The 16,314-nt window shown below is 44.2% G+C and overlaps 1 protein-coding gene across 1 annotated transcript in view; it reads right to left on the reverse strand.

The window, feature by feature from the left end:
- The window catches only part of LOC121009624 (cytochrome P450 2F3-like), an 83,118-nt gene that overhangs the window by 40,731 nt on the left and 26,073 nt on the right, over positions 1-16,314 (reverse strand). Inside the window, 5 exon segments of the mRNA XM_040442860.1 lie at positions 8,387-8,528; positions 8,637-8,730; positions 8,732-8,802; positions 9,552-9,712; positions 9,911-10,060. Coding sequence (XP_040298794.1) covers positions 8,387-8,528; positions 8,637-8,730; positions 8,732-8,802; positions 9,552-9,712; positions 9,911-10,060 — 618 coding nt within the window.

Consider the following 16,314-nt stretch of genomic DNA (forward strand, 5'->3'; position numbering starts at 1 on the left):
GTAGGCATGGCTGCGATGGCATCTTAGGGCAAGTAGTATGATGCATGTTGATTGGCTGCTTTGCAGCCTTTCAAAATGCGCCAAAATACATGCCGAACGACGAACCCGAACTTTTACGAAAAAGTTCGGGTTCGGGTCCGTGTCACGAACACCCCAAAATTCGGTACGGACCCGAACTATGCTCGAACTGTTCGCTCAACACTAGTTGTAATATATTGATTGGTTGTATTTCAAACCCCTGTGGGCAGTACTATGTTTTTGGTTTGTGAATAAAAGAGGCTGTACGTGAAGTACAGAGAGTTCCTGTTCTAACCCTTCAAAACGCAGCCTCGTCTCGTTATTGGAGGGAATTGCTGTGTCACGCTGGGGATTGCTATGCTCTGCATATTCCCTGGAGGAGGGATCTTTCCCACACGGTCCTGAATGCTGGAGGTTCATTCAGGGTGGAAGGAAGACGGAGCGGCTCCAGTTAAGCTACGGCGGTTGTGGAGTCTGCGGTGGTCGTGGTGTCCAGTGCGGTGCTTGTGGTCCTCGGCGCAAGCTAGGAAGCGTCAATTAACGGAAGCGGATCCGTTACACCAATACTAGCAGGATCCTGTATTTGGGTTAACCCCACTTCCCCCCCCTCTCTCTGAAGAAGCCATTAAGCTTCATGTTGTTCTTAAAGCGGCAATTTGACTCTCCACCGCCGCCTTACTGTTTTATTAATGTATGTTTTTCTCTTATGTTTTTACACTTATGGAACACCTGGATATCAGTCGCAGCAATATACGTTAGGTGATGGGGGTATACTCGCTTCTCTAGGGGCCGCCAATACATCCCAATCATCTAGTCACAAATGACCTCAAATTAGCGTCCTTTAATGTAAAGGGCCTTAGATCTCCATCTAAAAGATCCCAATTTTTTTCCCTCCTTTAGAAGGAAAGATGCTCTGTCTTATTCTTACAGGAAACCCACTATAAGCATGGTAGCTACCTTGATCTTTCATTCTCCAAATACCCAAATTGGTACCACTGTGGGGCAGGGGGTGCGGCCTCTAGAGGAGTGAGTATAGGATTCAGGAGAAATGTTCCCTTCACTTACTCTGCACACACACAAGACCCGGATGGCAGATACATCATCCTAAAGGGTTTTATTGGTCGTAGGATGTACACATTTGTCAATATTTATGCCCCCAACACTGACCAGATTGACTGGCTACTGTCCCTTTTGACCCTGGTGGAGGACTTGCGGGAGGGAACCCTTGTCTTGGCAGGTGACTTCAACGTCGCTTTACAGCCCCTCGTTGATACATCTTCCAAGAAATCTTCTTTCTCTGCTAAATCTCTTAGAAAGCTGAATTCCAGACTATATGACCTAGGACTCATAGATATATGGCGTTGCCTCAATCCAAATTGCACTGACTATTCCTTTTATTCCGCTCCAGGTCACTCCTATAGCAGGATAGACTACATATTCGTTCAGAAAGACCAAATTCCTCTTTTTTCGGATGCAAAAATTGGTAACATCACCATATCAGATCACTCCCCTATCTTCTGTACAATACGTCCGTCTTCTGAACCAGGTAGGACTCCTATTTGGAGACTTAATGAATCCGTACTGAGCAACGTGGGCCTTAAAAACACTTCAAATCCCTTATAGAGGAAAACTTTTTCCTCAATAAGAACCCAGATATTTCCCCCCAGATCCTCTGGGATGCCCACAAAGTTTTTATAAGAGGCCACTTCATTAGCAAATGTTCTCTCCTCTCTTCTGGATCAGATTCACGTATTGGAGTCTCTCCATAAGAGATCCCTCGCAGTTCAACACTTATCAGACCTCACCGCTCTTAGAACAGAGCTCAAAAATCTTCTAAATGCTAAAGCCGCTAAATACTATCTATCCTCCCAACACAAGTTCTTTGCTCATGGCAACAAGGCCTCTAAGATCATGATGCAACGCATTAAACGCAGAAAATTAGCTAGACATGTACCTTCTATCAAAACTCCTCAGGGCCAACACCTTTACTCCTCAGAGGCTATTGCTGAACAGTTTAAGCTTTTTTATGAAACCTTGTACAATTTACCTCCCCCCACAGGGGACCCAACCATTCAAAATAGAGAAGCGTCAGTTAAGGCCTTTCTGGACACACTAAACCTTCCTAAATTATCCCCAGACCAGCAAGATACCCTAGAAAAACCTTTCACTCCGGCCGAATTAACTGCAGCCCTTAAAGCCTCCCCAAAAGATAAATGCCCGGGCCCGGATGGCTTCCCAACTGCTTACTATACTTCTTTCCAAGACTCTCTAGTCCCTTACTTCCTCCCCGTCTGCAACTCTTCCCTCTGCAACCAACCTCTATCAGTTGATATGACTAATGCATTAATTACTAAAATACCCAAAGAAGGTAAAGACCCCACCTCCTGCGCTAACTATCGTCCCATATCCTTACTGAACACAGATTTAAAAATTCTGGCGAAAATGTTGGCCACTAGACTCCAATCTTTTCTCCCTCACCTAATCCACTCTGACCAGGTGGGATTTGTGAAAGGGCGGGAGGGAAAGGACAACACTACCAAAGATCTTGATGCCCTCTTCTATGCTTTTCACAAGAAAAGGCCCTTGGTTTTACTTGGCACTGATGCTGAAAAAGCATTTGATCGAATAGACTGGTCGTACATAAGGCATACCCTTATGCTATATGTGTATAACATAAACATATTTCACATTAAAACTTACAATTACTTGGCTTGGCCCTTGGGGATCTCGGAAACCACTTCAACACTTGGCTGGGGGGCTCGGTGGAGCTGATGTTGTGTTTTATCCTAATGAAAAAGATTTCATAAGGATTTGGAGAAGGGGCAGTGGGATAGCAGAGCAGAGAGAGGCTGGTGCTGCTACTAGGGGGTCATACCATGGGGGAGTAATAAAGGCCACCCCTTAGTGCCCCCCCAGTAGAAATAATTATCCTTATAATGTGACAGTGTAAAAAATACCCCATTGTAATGCACCCAGTTGAGCTAATGTCCCCATAGTGCTCGCATAATGTGCCAGTATAAAATATTCCTATATAGTGCCCCCATAGTGCTCCTCTCCCCCTTCTTCCAAGTGCCCCCATAATGTACCAATATAAAATGCCCCATATATAGTCCCCTATAATTTGCAAGTTTAAAATACCCCTTCTTAGTGCCCCCTGTAGATGACCCCCATAGTACTCCTCTCCCCCCTTCCCCATAGTACCCACCATAATGTGTCCCAGTATAAAATGCTACTGTACAGAGCCCCCAATATAAAATACCCCTTCTTTGTGGCCTCAGTAGATGCCCCTATAGTGTCCACCAATAATGTGGCAGTAAGAAGTGCCCCCAATAATGTGCCAGTAATAAGTTCCCCCAATCATGTGCCAGTAAGAAGTGCCCCCAATAATGTGCCAGTAACAAGTGCCCCCAATTCATGTGCCAGCAACAAGTGCCCCCAATTCATGTGCCAGTAACAAGTGCCCCCAATCATGTGCCAGTAACAAGAGCCCCCCATCATGTGCCAGTAACAAGAGCCCCCCATCATGTGCCAGTAACAAGAGCCCCCCATCATGTGCCAGTAACAAGAGCCCCCCCCAATGTGCCAGTAACAAGAGCCCCCCAATGTGCCAGTAACAAGAGCCCCCCATCATGTGCCAGTAAAACTATTGTACATATAAAAAAAAAAACTGTTATACTTACCTCCATGTCAGCGATGCAATGCGGGCCTCTTATGGCCTGTGTCCCGCACGGCTAAGGCGGCGCGATGATGTAATCGCACCGGCCTCTGATAGGCTGCCGGCATAGTGCCTGCAGCCTATCAGAGGAAGGAGAGGGCATACGCCTCTCCCTCCCCTGCCCCGTTGCAGCACAGCCATCTGTATCGCTGTCCTGAGGACGGCAATACAGATTACTATGGAGATGAGCGCTTCCACAATGGAAGCGCTCATCTCCCTGTGCCCTGCGGCCGCCGTCTGTGCCCTGTCTGACCTCTGTGAGGTTTTAAGAAACTTTGAGGAATCAACACAGATGGTGAGCGGCGATAACGCTATTATCAGCGTAACCGTCCCACTTCTGTGTCTACTGAAACGCTCGCTGCTCACAATGAAGGCGGACGCTTTGCATGTGGAATAGGTGGAAATGGGGGAAGACAGTACTCAGGGTGATAGTCAGACCACCCTCCGTTCATCTTCTCAGCGCAAATTGGATGATGAGGAGGAGCAGGAGACGATTACCTCTGCTACAGAGGGTAGTACCCATGGAAGTTTAATTCCATCTGTTCAGCGTGGGTGGGCAGAAGGGGAGGAAGAGGATGAAGAGATTGACAGTGATCCTCCTGATGACGACAGCGAAGTCTTGCCTATTGGTACTCTTGTACACATGGCTGACTTCATGTTAGGCTGCCTTTCCCGCGAACCGCGCCTTATACGCATTTTAGACAACACGGATTACTGGGTGTTCAGTTCACCCTTCTCGAACCCCGCTACAAAGAGAACTTCTCATCTCTCATTCCTGTGATGGAGAGGACTAGCAAAATGGTGTCATACCAGAAGGTCCTTGCTAAAAAAATTGCTCCAAAAATTTCCATCTGAAAACGCTGGTGGCAGAGTCCGTAATTCCTTGGCCAACCGAGGAAGGGAGACAAGGGGAACACACAGCAGTTCCAACAAAGGCAGGGCAACACTCTCCAAGGCCTAGGACAGTTTCATGACACCCCACCAGCACCCTCAACCTGATGCGCGGCCTAGTGTCACAAAGAGGGAAGAGTTTTGGAAGATGGTGAAGGAGTACATAGCAGACCATGTCAGCGCCCTCAGTAATCCTTAAGTGCCCCACAACTACTGGGTGTCCAAGCTGGACACATGGCACGAACTTGCACTCTACGCCTTGAAGGTGCTGGCCTGCCCTGCTGCCAGCATTTTGTCTGAGCAGGTATTTAGTGCTGCTGGTGGCATTATAACAGATAAGCGTATCCGCCCTTCAACTGAAAATGCTGACTAGTTGACTCTTATAAAAATGAACAAAGCCTGACTCCACCAGAGGAAAGCGGATAAACAAAGGCACTTTAAATGTGTTGTTTAATGTACTGAATACACTGTATTCCCATGCACCCCTTCCACCACAAAAAAAGGGTATATAGTAAATCTTCCTTTTCTCATCCTGCTCCTCTTCCTTCATATCAACATGCTTATTCGTTGCATATAATGCCCTCGCATATCATTTTTTAGAGGGTCAGCTCACCTGCAGTCCCTCACCTACAATCTTTTACAGAGTCAGCTCACCTTCTGATGAAGGCAGCAAAGTCTTGCCTGTTTGTACTCTGGCACACATGGCTGACTTCATGTTAGGCTACCTTTCCCACGACCCGCGCGTTATACGCATTTTAGACAACACATATTACTGGTTGTTCACCCTTCTCGACCCCTGCTACAAAGATAACTTCTCATCTCTCATTCCTCTGGTGGAGAGGACAAGGAAAACGGTGCTATACCAGAAGGTTCTTGTTGAACAATTGCTCCAAAGTTGATAGGGCAGACATCCAAATGGATCATCGCCATCACGGGGACATGCAGTCGCCTAGAAGTTATCTAGAGTCAACAAAGCAGCAGTAGGCCCTCACCTACAAGTTCAGTCTCAGTAGCCAAGAGTCTGGTCAACACAATCCTCACCATGATGGCACACTGTGTGAACGTTGTGGAGGCCGGGAGCAAGTTGGCTGCTGGCACCAGACTTGCCCTCCAATAGATCCTTGTTAACGGAAAATGTACTCATTCCAATAACAGGGCCGCTTAGGAGTGCTGTATTGTTATTTGTCGTCACTACCTCCCTGAGTTGGGAGTGGGTAATTGCTGCATGCCTGCTGCCTTCCTAGGATGCTTGTGCTTTAATAACTTGACCCACCCTCTCTGGGTGGTTCACAATTAGGAAAATAAAGTGGCAAGGCAACAACAGCCAATCAGATTTCAGCCATTGACCTCCCTTGGATGTGGTAGCCCTTTCTCAGGCTCCCTCTCCGGCATCGAACCCTGATTTTTCCATTACCCGTGATCACCATGGTAGGTGCAGAAAAGAACATCAAAAGTTGATCCGAATGGATCGTCGCTGTAACGGGGACGTGAAATTGCCCAGAGGTCATCTAGAGTCACCAATGCGGCAGCAGGCCCTCGCCCCTAATGTTTTAGATGGTCAGATCAGCAGGCCCTTGCTCCAAATGTTTTTGAGGGTCACCAGCAGGCCATAAATCATAATTTTTCAATGGTGTGTATGATGCCCTCCTTTATATGTAACAACGGGTGTTTTGGAGTGCCAGTTCCTTGTAATTTTATGCAGCCCTTTCACTTAGTGCATAGGCTTTATGAGGGTAGGAGTCCCAATACCTGAACAATTGTACCACAATGTGAATGAGGCCCTCCATTATGTGATATACAGGTTGTATCGGAGTACCTCTTCCTTGTAATTTTTGGCAGCACTTGCACTTTATATACAACTAAATATACAGGAAAGAATTTTTTTTTTTTTCGGTTTTGTGCGTATTATTTTCAGTCTGTAAAATTGGCGTACTACTCGGACAACATGGTTCCCAGCAGCGACCTTGGAGTCCAAGATGCATCAAGACATCCTCCCCATGCTGTTCCCGAACCATTTTGGTGGTGTTTCCATCAATTTCTGACCTTTTCCTATGAACCAGGCACCCTCCCCTCTTCAGAGCAGGGGGTGCCTAGTTTAATGCTAGGTAAAGCGCACCCGAGCATCCCGATGTGTTCGGCCAGAGCACCCGAGCACTTTGGTGCTCGATCATCACTACAGGAAACTATAAGGAAGGAGAGCTTAGTGACAGATCGACGACCACACTAAGAATTAATGGAACAAACTAGCCCAGGCAAACCAGAAGAGACAAATATAAGCAAAATCAGAACCACTGAGACAGAGTCAAAATACTGGATGCAGGAGTCCTGCACAAGATGCCATCAAAACAAAAAATGGCCCTGGGAGAGATTGATGTGGACCTCCACCAAAATTTGATCTCAATCAGATGGCCACAAGTTTCAGCCTGACTCGGCCTGACTGCTGGTCTAGTGACCTAAAATGTTGTTGAGAAGTACAAGTCAGGGTTAGGTTATAAAAAAATATCCAAATCTTTGATGACACTCAGGAGCACCATCAAATATATCATAACCAAATGGAAAGAACATGGTACAACAGCAAACCTGCCAAGAGACGGCCGCCCACCAAAACTCACGGACCGGGCAAGGAGGGCATTAATCCGAGAGGCAGCACAGAAACCTAAGGTAACCCTAGAGGAGCTGCAGAGTTCCACAGCAGAGACTGGAGTATCTGTACATAGGACGACAATAAGCCGTACGCTCTATAGAGTTGGGCTTTATGGCAGAGTGGCCAGAAGAAAGCCATTACTTTCATCTAGAAACAAAAAGGCACGTTGTGAGTTTGCGAAAAGGCATGTGGGAGACTCCCAAAATGTATGGAGGAAGGTGCTCTGGTCTGATGAGACTAAAATTGAACTTTTCAGCCATCAAAGAAAACGCCATGTCTGGCGCAAACCCAACACATCACATCACCCAAAGAACACCATCCCCACGGTGAAACATGGTGGTGGCAGCATAAGGCTGTGGGGATGTTTTTCAGCAGCCGTGACTGGGAAACTGGTCAGAGTTAAGGGACAGATGGATGGTGCTAAATACAGGGATATTCTTGAGCAAAACCTGTACCACTCTGTGCATGATTTGAGGCTAGGATGGAGGTTCACCTTCCAGCAGGACAATGATCCCAAACACACTGCTAAAGCAACACTTGAGTGTTTTAAGGGGAAACATGTAAATGTGTTGGAATGACCGAGTCACAGCCCAGATCTCAATCCAATAGAAAATCTGTGGTCAGACTTAAGGATTGCTGTTCACAAAAGCAAACCATCCAACTTGAAGGAGCTGGAGCAATTTTGCAAGGAGGAATGGGCAAAAATCCCAGTGGTAAGATATGGCAAGCTAATAGAGACTTATCCAAAGCTGTGGAGCTGTGATTGCCACAAAAGGTGGCTCCACAAAGTATTGACTTTTTCTGTTATTTTGTCCTATTTGTTGTTTGCGTCACAATAAAAAGTTGTGGGCATGTTCTGTAAATTAAATGATGCAAATCCTCAAACAATGCATGTTAAAACCAGGTTGTGAGGCACCAAAATATGAAAAAAGTCAAGGGGGGTGAATCATTTTGCAAGACACTGTACCTAATTGCTGTTAGTTTAGATGAGAAAACCTATGTTTTGGATAAGTGCATTAGGATACCTTAAATGAAGCCTAATTCTAAGTTTATTATTGTTATATTTCAGGACAATAGCAAGCACACTATAAAGTAAAATCCAGAAAACCCCTCCATACCTGTGATATCTGGATATTTCATTAGAATAAGGATCCCATATCTTAAAGTAGTACTAACAGTTTCCGTTCCTCCAAAGAACAAGTTAATAGTTGTCATCACAAGGGTATCATTGTTGAAGTTGCTTGTAGGGTTTCCTTTCTCCTGGTACCAGACAAAAAGATTTATGTAGAAGCAATTATTAAAGACAGAAGTGAAAAAGAACATGTCTAATTTTTAATTAGTTCTTGTCTGTCTCATTTATTGACTTACCTTTTGCATCTTGATAAGGAAACAGTCTATGAAATCACGTGGATATTCAGCCTGAAATGTTTTTTCGTGGTCACTCACGTTCTCCAGCTCTGTTTTTAAAATTTTTGAAAATGCGTTGATGAGGTCCTGGCAAGTAATCCATGATCCCAGGATATATGTTATAAAACTGTTTAGGATCAAAGTAAGACAACTCAAAAGGTTTATGAAAATCACCAGATATGGGGCATTTATGGTACCGGTTGCAACATCTGTAGTACTGTGGTATTGTGATTGGTTGTCTATGGGCAAAAAATACTGTATTTTTTTTACAAAGCCCCCCAAAAAGGAAAATGTAATATTGCATACTGGTCATTCAAATGAATGGCCAACCAGGTAATGATCCTAGCCTGCCACAGTTGCTGCACAGTCTTATTGTTCAATCAGTGCTGAGAGTGTCAGGCTGTGTAATGCTTATGCGCACCTGCTTTGCAGATACATCCCCACATGTAATCGCTGATCCTCAAAGACCTTCTCCTCTGTTCTCCTCTTGTCTGTTCTTCACATAATCAACTGCAAGAATTCTCACGTGCCTCTCCCCTACTCTGGAACTCACTACCCCAGCACATCCAACTCTCCACCAATATCCATTACAAACCTTCAAACGTGACTTGAAAGCCTACCACCATCAATAAGCATGCTACCACCACACACCCAGATGAACAGCCTTTACCTTCACTGTTTTGTTCTTCCCCCTTGCCTTGTAGATTGTAAGCTCTTTCGGGCAGGGTCCTCTCACTTTCTGTACCAGTCTGTTAATACTTTCTTGTTTACTGTATTTGTATTTTTATATTATGTGTAACCCGTCTTGATGTACAGCACCATGAAATTTATGGCACTTTCAAATTAATAATAATAATAAAAGCTATTTCCTCTCACCTTTCCCCAGCCAGAACTCAAAATTTGAAAAATGTCATGGATGTGTTGAAGAAGTGACAGGAACCTCTTGTTGTCGTACTCAAACCGATTACCAAAAACGATTGAGCAGATGACATTCGAAACGGCTCGACTCAAGAAGAAAGTTGGATCAAAAGGCTTTTCTGTGGAGCAAATTCACCAATGCTCATTTAGGTGCAAGCAATATTAATTAAGACAACTTACAAGTCATTTGTTAATAAGCATTTTCATTATCATCTTCTACAAAAAAATAAAAAATCTCCCAATTTTCTTTAAAAAAAGAATCAGTATAGAGAATTTAGTGCAGAATATGCAAGAATTCAGGTTGCCCTGACCCTTACGCTTTGTGTTCCTGAACTCTTCCAACATGAATTGCGCCTCCTCTTGAATTCTCTCCCCTATGCTTCTCTTCCCCATTCCAAAATTTCGCAGGGTTACCAATGCAAAACGCCTGAGGTCCTTCCACTTCTCCCCATTGGAAAAGGCAATTCCTGAGTTAAGGGAAAATAATCTTACTGGTGAAACTCGAAAAATTTGAATATCGTGCAAAAGTCCATTTATTTCAGTAATGCAAATTAAAAGGAATTTCATTAATGCAGCTTAAAATTAGAATTTTGTGAAAAGGTTCAATATTCTAGCCTCAAAGTGTCACACTCTAGTCAGCTAATTAATCCATACCCCCTGAGCAAAGGGGACCTCAAAATTGTGATTTTGGAGTAACAAATAAAGGCTTGAGGTATCTTGCTTTGCATGTAATGAGTCTCTCTCATATATTAGTTTCACCTTTTAAGTTGGATTATTGAAATAAATGAACTTTGCACAATATTCCAATTTTTCGAGTTTCCCCTGTACACAATGAAAGTTGTACTTATAACAGTAAGGCCTCAAATGGAAATGCTGGATCCATCAAATGACAGACATAAGCAGGCTTTTTACTGGACACAGTAGCACAGCATGCATGCTGTGCTATATTGACTAGATTTTTTGGCAGAAATTGTGACAAACGTTCCTACAAGAAGCCTCCAACATAGATGAGAATACAGTTTAAAGTAGAAAGGCATTGTAAGGCTTTGGTTGTGAAACATTAAAAGATTGCAGCATTGTGATGCTACTGTACACTGCAGGATAATGAAAATGAATGGTACTGTATCACATTGCGACCTAAAAGTTGCCATGTCTGCGACCTGAAAGCCTCAAGCAATCCTGCAGCTTTGGACTACTGTTGTCACGAGGGTGTCAAGAGCCACGTCTGACTCCGTTATACCCGGGTTTAGGAAGTCGCAGCGGGTGGCTGCGCGCTCTATGTATAAAGATAGTGCTGTTTTTTAATGGTAGCTTTCTGGGTTTGCCTTGCAACCCTTTTTGGCTCACTCAGGGATCTGTAGCTTCTTCTCCTCAGCTGTTTCTTGGCCAGCACTCCCAACCTCTTTATATTCCCATCTCCCACTTCTCTGGTTGCCAGATATAGAGCTTCCTGCCTGGACTTCTATACTGACCCACTGGAGCTGAGTAGCTGTGATCCCTGGTTGTTGTTCCAGAGCGTTACCCTCCGGATCCCTGTTGGGCTTTTGTTGTCTGCTGGTGTCACCCACCTGGGATTATATGTTTTATCTGTATTGTCTGTCCTCTCCTTGGTGTTTTCCTTTAGTGTCAGTGGTGCGGACTAGTGATACCACCGCCCTGTTCACTACGTAGGGCTCATCTTAGGGAAAGCCAGGGTTTGTCACGTGATCAGCGTACGGGTGAGGAACCCGTCTAGGGACATCAGGGCAGTCAGGTGCCAGCCTCAAGGTGAGTCAGGGGTCACCACCTTTCCCTCTCCCTTGCACAGGGCCTTCCCATTTCCCTCCCTTTGTGTGACGCCGGTCATGACAACTGTAGGATTATGGAAACCTAATCTTAACTTGTTGGGATGCTGCAGATTGGGTTGTTTGGCTGTGCAATGTATGCCATGGCCAAAGTGGTCATGTAGCCGAAGCCTTCAACCACCAAAAAAAACGAAACCTAACTAGGAAAGGTTGCAATGGATTTCTGGAGAACAAATAGATAAATACATCCAATTCACTGTGCCTCGTGTCATTGATCCCATTAGTTACCTTATACCTTAATGGGCACCTGTCATCAGGGTCAACCCTATTAATCCAGGTACTCTGTGCTTTAGGGTTAACCCTGCTGATTAATGTGATACCTGCCTTGTAAAAATAGGTTGCTGTGTTACTGAGAAAAAAAACTTTTTTATGTAAAGGTGTGCTTCAGTGCACCAAGGTGCGTGCCAGCACTGGAATGATGAGGAGCCAGGTGGCTAGGCCACTGAAGCCTTGATTTGCTTAAATAATAATAAAAATTTTTTATCAGGAACGTTGCAACCGACTTTAACACTCAACTGAATGAAGCCTTCTAAATAATGCCTGGTTTAATAGAATTGATCCTGCCGGCAGGTGCTCTTCAAGTTACAATGACTAATAGCAGGACCACATTATGAAAGTCATCTGTGGTCCATCACAAACTTAGGGTATATTTTCATGCATCATGAGGCAAGAAATTGTCTCAGATCCCTTACTGGAAACATCGTGACCCTTATCTATGGGGCCCCCCTGGGCACTGGCACTTTTTGTTCGGTTGAACTAGGCAGTCCCAGTAGTGACGCCTCCACTGATCAGTAAATACTGTAATGGTATATCCTTCTGATATCCCGTAAATGACCATGATGGTAAAATCTCTTTTGTTATGTTTGCCTGATTTGGAGGATACCCTTTAGTTGGAGGTTTGGCCCCCTAACTAAGGTTGTCTTGCAGCTTAGGCCTCCAGCAATCAGCTGCAACCTGCAGCACCACCACTGGGTAAATGAAAATGAAATGGTTAAAATTAAATCAATGTGCTGCCTGTGTAATGTTCAGAGCAATTTTGCTAGTTTCTATTGGAAACTGTCAACCAGCTTGTGGACAGACACACCCTTAAAGGGATTCTGTCAGCCTGATTTTCGATACTGAGCTGTTCATATCATCATATTAGTCTCCTTTAGCTAAATAAAAATATGCTAGTCTTACCACCACCTGTCCTTTTATTTTTGATAAAAATCACTTTTATTTATATGCTAATTACCTTCATAACGTGCCCAAGGGGCTGTCCCTCTGGCCGTTTGTGCCCAGCTGCTCCCCTTTTCTTGGAGCTCAGCGCCGCTCCGCTGTTAATAAAAAAAAAATTTGCAGTGCGCCGTAATCTTGCGCATGTGCCATTGATAGACAAGTCCGGGCGGAGGTGAAGCAGCGCAAGATTACGCCGCATTGTGAAAAAAAAAGCAGAGGAGAGGAGTGAATAATTAACAGCGGGACAGCGCTGGGCTCCAAGATAAGGGGCCTGGCTGGGCACAAACGGCCAGAGCGACAGCCCCTTCGGCACGTTATGAAGGTAATTAGCATATAAATAAAAGTGATATTTATCAAAAATGAAAGGACAGGTGGGGGTAGGGCTAATATATTTTTATTTAGATAAAGGAGACTGATATGATGATATCAACAGCTCAATATTGAAAATCAGGCTGACAGAATCCCTCTAACAGCTTAGCTGAGATCCTTTAATGCAGTGGACCATCTGACACAAGACAGGGCATCTGGTATAAAAGATGACAATTCCTGGAATTCAATTCACCAAGCTCTGTTCAGATATTGGGCAGATGAAAATTCATTAACGTTGAGGGTTGAGCAGTTCATGGCGACCACACATTTTAATCCCAGATTTTCATACCAGATCCTGCAGACCAGTGGGCAGTGTTGGGGCCAAGAGCGTTCTGCATTACATAATGGAGGATCCAGTTACGGTTCTAATCTGCAGCTTTCTCAATCTTTATTGTGCAGATCATTTTATCCTCTGAGAACGGGGGAGAATTTGTTTGAGAGCTGAGAAGTGTCCGTGTCTGAATAATGGTAGGAACACAGCTTCGTGAATATCTATTCCTCACTGCTCAGATACAAGCACGAATCGGTTATTGTGATGCTATAGGTCAGAGGACGGCCACCAAATAAAAGGCTTAGAGCAGAATTCTGCTTGTTCTATGATGAAACCTAAACTGGGAGAGAAGCCAGCAGTCACAATGCTAGACATTCTTGTGGGTTGATGTAACATAACTAACATTCCCATGTCTCTATGTCCTGAAATGTTTTCGTACCATTACACAACACACATCAGAACATAAGGTTAATGAATTTTAGAGGTCAATGAGATACACCATCAAATGGAAGCTACATTAAACGGGTTTTGCATGAGTACAATATTTATTACCTTATCTTCAGAACAGGTCATCAACATCAAATTGGTGGGGGTCTGAAAACCAGCAACCCCCCCCCCCCCCCCCCCCCCGATCAGGCCTCCTCAAAGCTTACCAAGCAGAGCATTGTACATTGTATAGTGGCTGTGCTTGGTGTAGCAGTCCAGGTGAATGTGATGTCACCGGAGTAGGAAGAAGCCACAGTGCTCACCAGAGTAATCTGGCCTCTTCAAACAGCTGCCAAGATTTAGACCTCCCACCAATCAGATATATATGTCTTGATGATGATAGTTCTATGCTTTGAGTCCTTGTTAGAAATGGCCCATTTTAAATGGTTGCTTTTCTCATTTATCTTTAACAATGGGATTAAGGTGCAAGTTCTGTGTGATACAGCCATTTACGGGGTGTATTAATAGGATAGATACGTACATCATATTAGCCGTCCTGCATTGATTTCACATTGTTTTACTTTTTTGGGGGGTGTATTAATAGGAGAAAAAAAGGGAAAAATATATGTCATAATTGCCATTCAGCGGTGAAGTTACATTGTACTACAGCCATTTTTTCAGGGTGTATTAACAGGATAGATACGCACGTCCTATTAGCCGTCCTGCGTTGATTTCACATTATTATTATTTTTTCTTTGGGGGGTGTATTAATAGAAAAAAAAAATTATATATATATATATATATATATAGAGAGAGAGAGAGAGAGAGAGTATGTCATAAGTCATTCAGCGGTGAAGTTTCATTGTACTACAGCCATTTACGTGGTGTATTAAAAGGAAATACAGTATATATACGTCCCAATGCCATTAGCTGTGTTTTTGGGGGTATAGAAATAGGAAAAAGAATACGTCTTAATTGCCGTTTAGCGGTGAAGTAACATTGTACTACAGCGTGGTGTATTAAAAAGAAATATATGTATGTCCCATTAGCCTTTCTCCGGTTTATTGTGATTGTTATATTTCTTTTTTGGGGGTGTAGAAATAGGGGGGAAAAAAGACATAATTGCCGTTCAGCAGTGAAGTAACATTGTACTACAGCCATTTACATGGTGTATAAAAAGGAAATATACGTGCGTCCCATTAGCCGTTCTGTGGTGAATTGTGATTGTTATATTTCCTTTTCTAGGGTGTAGAAATAAAAAAAATATGTCTTAATTGACCTTCTGTGGTGAATTGTGATTGTTATTTTATATTTTTTTGGTTTTGGGTGGCAGGTCATTTATCAGAAGAAAAAAAAAAGTCTTAATTGCTGTTCAGCTGTGAAGTAACATTGTACTACAGCCTTTTTTTGGGGGCATTACTTTAATTTTAATTTAATTATTTTATTATACAGTATGTCCAAAATGTTTCTGTCTCAGGCAGCAGATGAAGGGGGGGGGGGGGTTGGCAGCAGGAGTCGCAGCGAGAGGCCTGAGCTTCCGGTGTCATCTAGTGGTTGTGTCTTGACCAGCAACCCAGGGGTGCTTGAATGGTTGACTTGGTCTTCGACTTCGTTGCAAGTGATATCAGACCCCTCCAGCCAAGAGTCGGTGGGTTCCTCTGAAACGAAGCTTAGTTGGAATGCCCCGGGAGCAGGCACTGTTCCCCCACCTGTCCTGAATCTTCCTCTGTCATTTTCAGTTCTCTCAGCGCTAGAATAATTATATGCCGTATGCTCGGCTCCACTTTTCAGCGAGGACAAGCTACTAGAGGACAGTCAGCAGCTACTGCCCTCCGGTAGGTGGGCACTTAGTGATGAAGAGAGTCGCGTGGGAGAAGGTGTTGCAAGTGGTCAGGCTCCTGGACCTGAGAACTTTGAGGGGGACATCAGTGACGTGCAGACAGTAGCGGATGATGATGATGTAGTCAATCGGACTTGGAAGCCGGATGAAGAAGAGGCTTCATCATAATCAGAAGAAGAGTGTGGCAGCTTGCCCGTGAGGCAATGGCTGAGCCAGCAGGGTAGCAGCATGTCTGTGAGTCAGCAGTGTGAAAGCAGTCAGAGGTCAGGAGCCAAACGTGCCCGGGGTTGACCGCCTGCTTTGCAGGAGCCTACCGGCCCAGAAAGTAGCAGTGCAGTGGTTCACCTCAACTTGTTTGGAATGCATTCAAAGCAGTTATGAGAGGGATTTTTATCAGCATAATTGCTCATTTGAGTAAACGTTATGCCATGAAGCAGAAAGAACTAGAGGAAGCAGCCACGGCTGGGATGGATGGATATACTAAGTTAAAATCAGAGGAAGCTAGAGAAATTATGCAGAGGACAGGCCGCGCTTTCTCCGACTTTCTTCTGGATAAAGCGCAACAGAGATTTTTTTTTTAGGGGACAAAAATATTTCTCAGAGGCCGGGCGTCCTGGGAAGATGCTGGCTAGCTAGGTAATAGCTAGCCAGGGCCCCAAAAAAGAGATACGTAGTATCCGTGCTTTGGATGGGACCATTGTTGAGGATCAGGAGGGAATAATGGAAATATTTATAAATTATTTTTGTCATCTA

Source organism: Bufo bufo, chromosome 8 (assembly GCF_905171765.1).
Source record: "Bufo bufo chromosome 8, aBufBuf1.1, whole genome shotgun sequence".
Taxonomy (NCBI): Eukaryota; Metazoa; Chordata; class Amphibia; order Anura; family Bufonidae; genus Bufo; species Bufo bufo.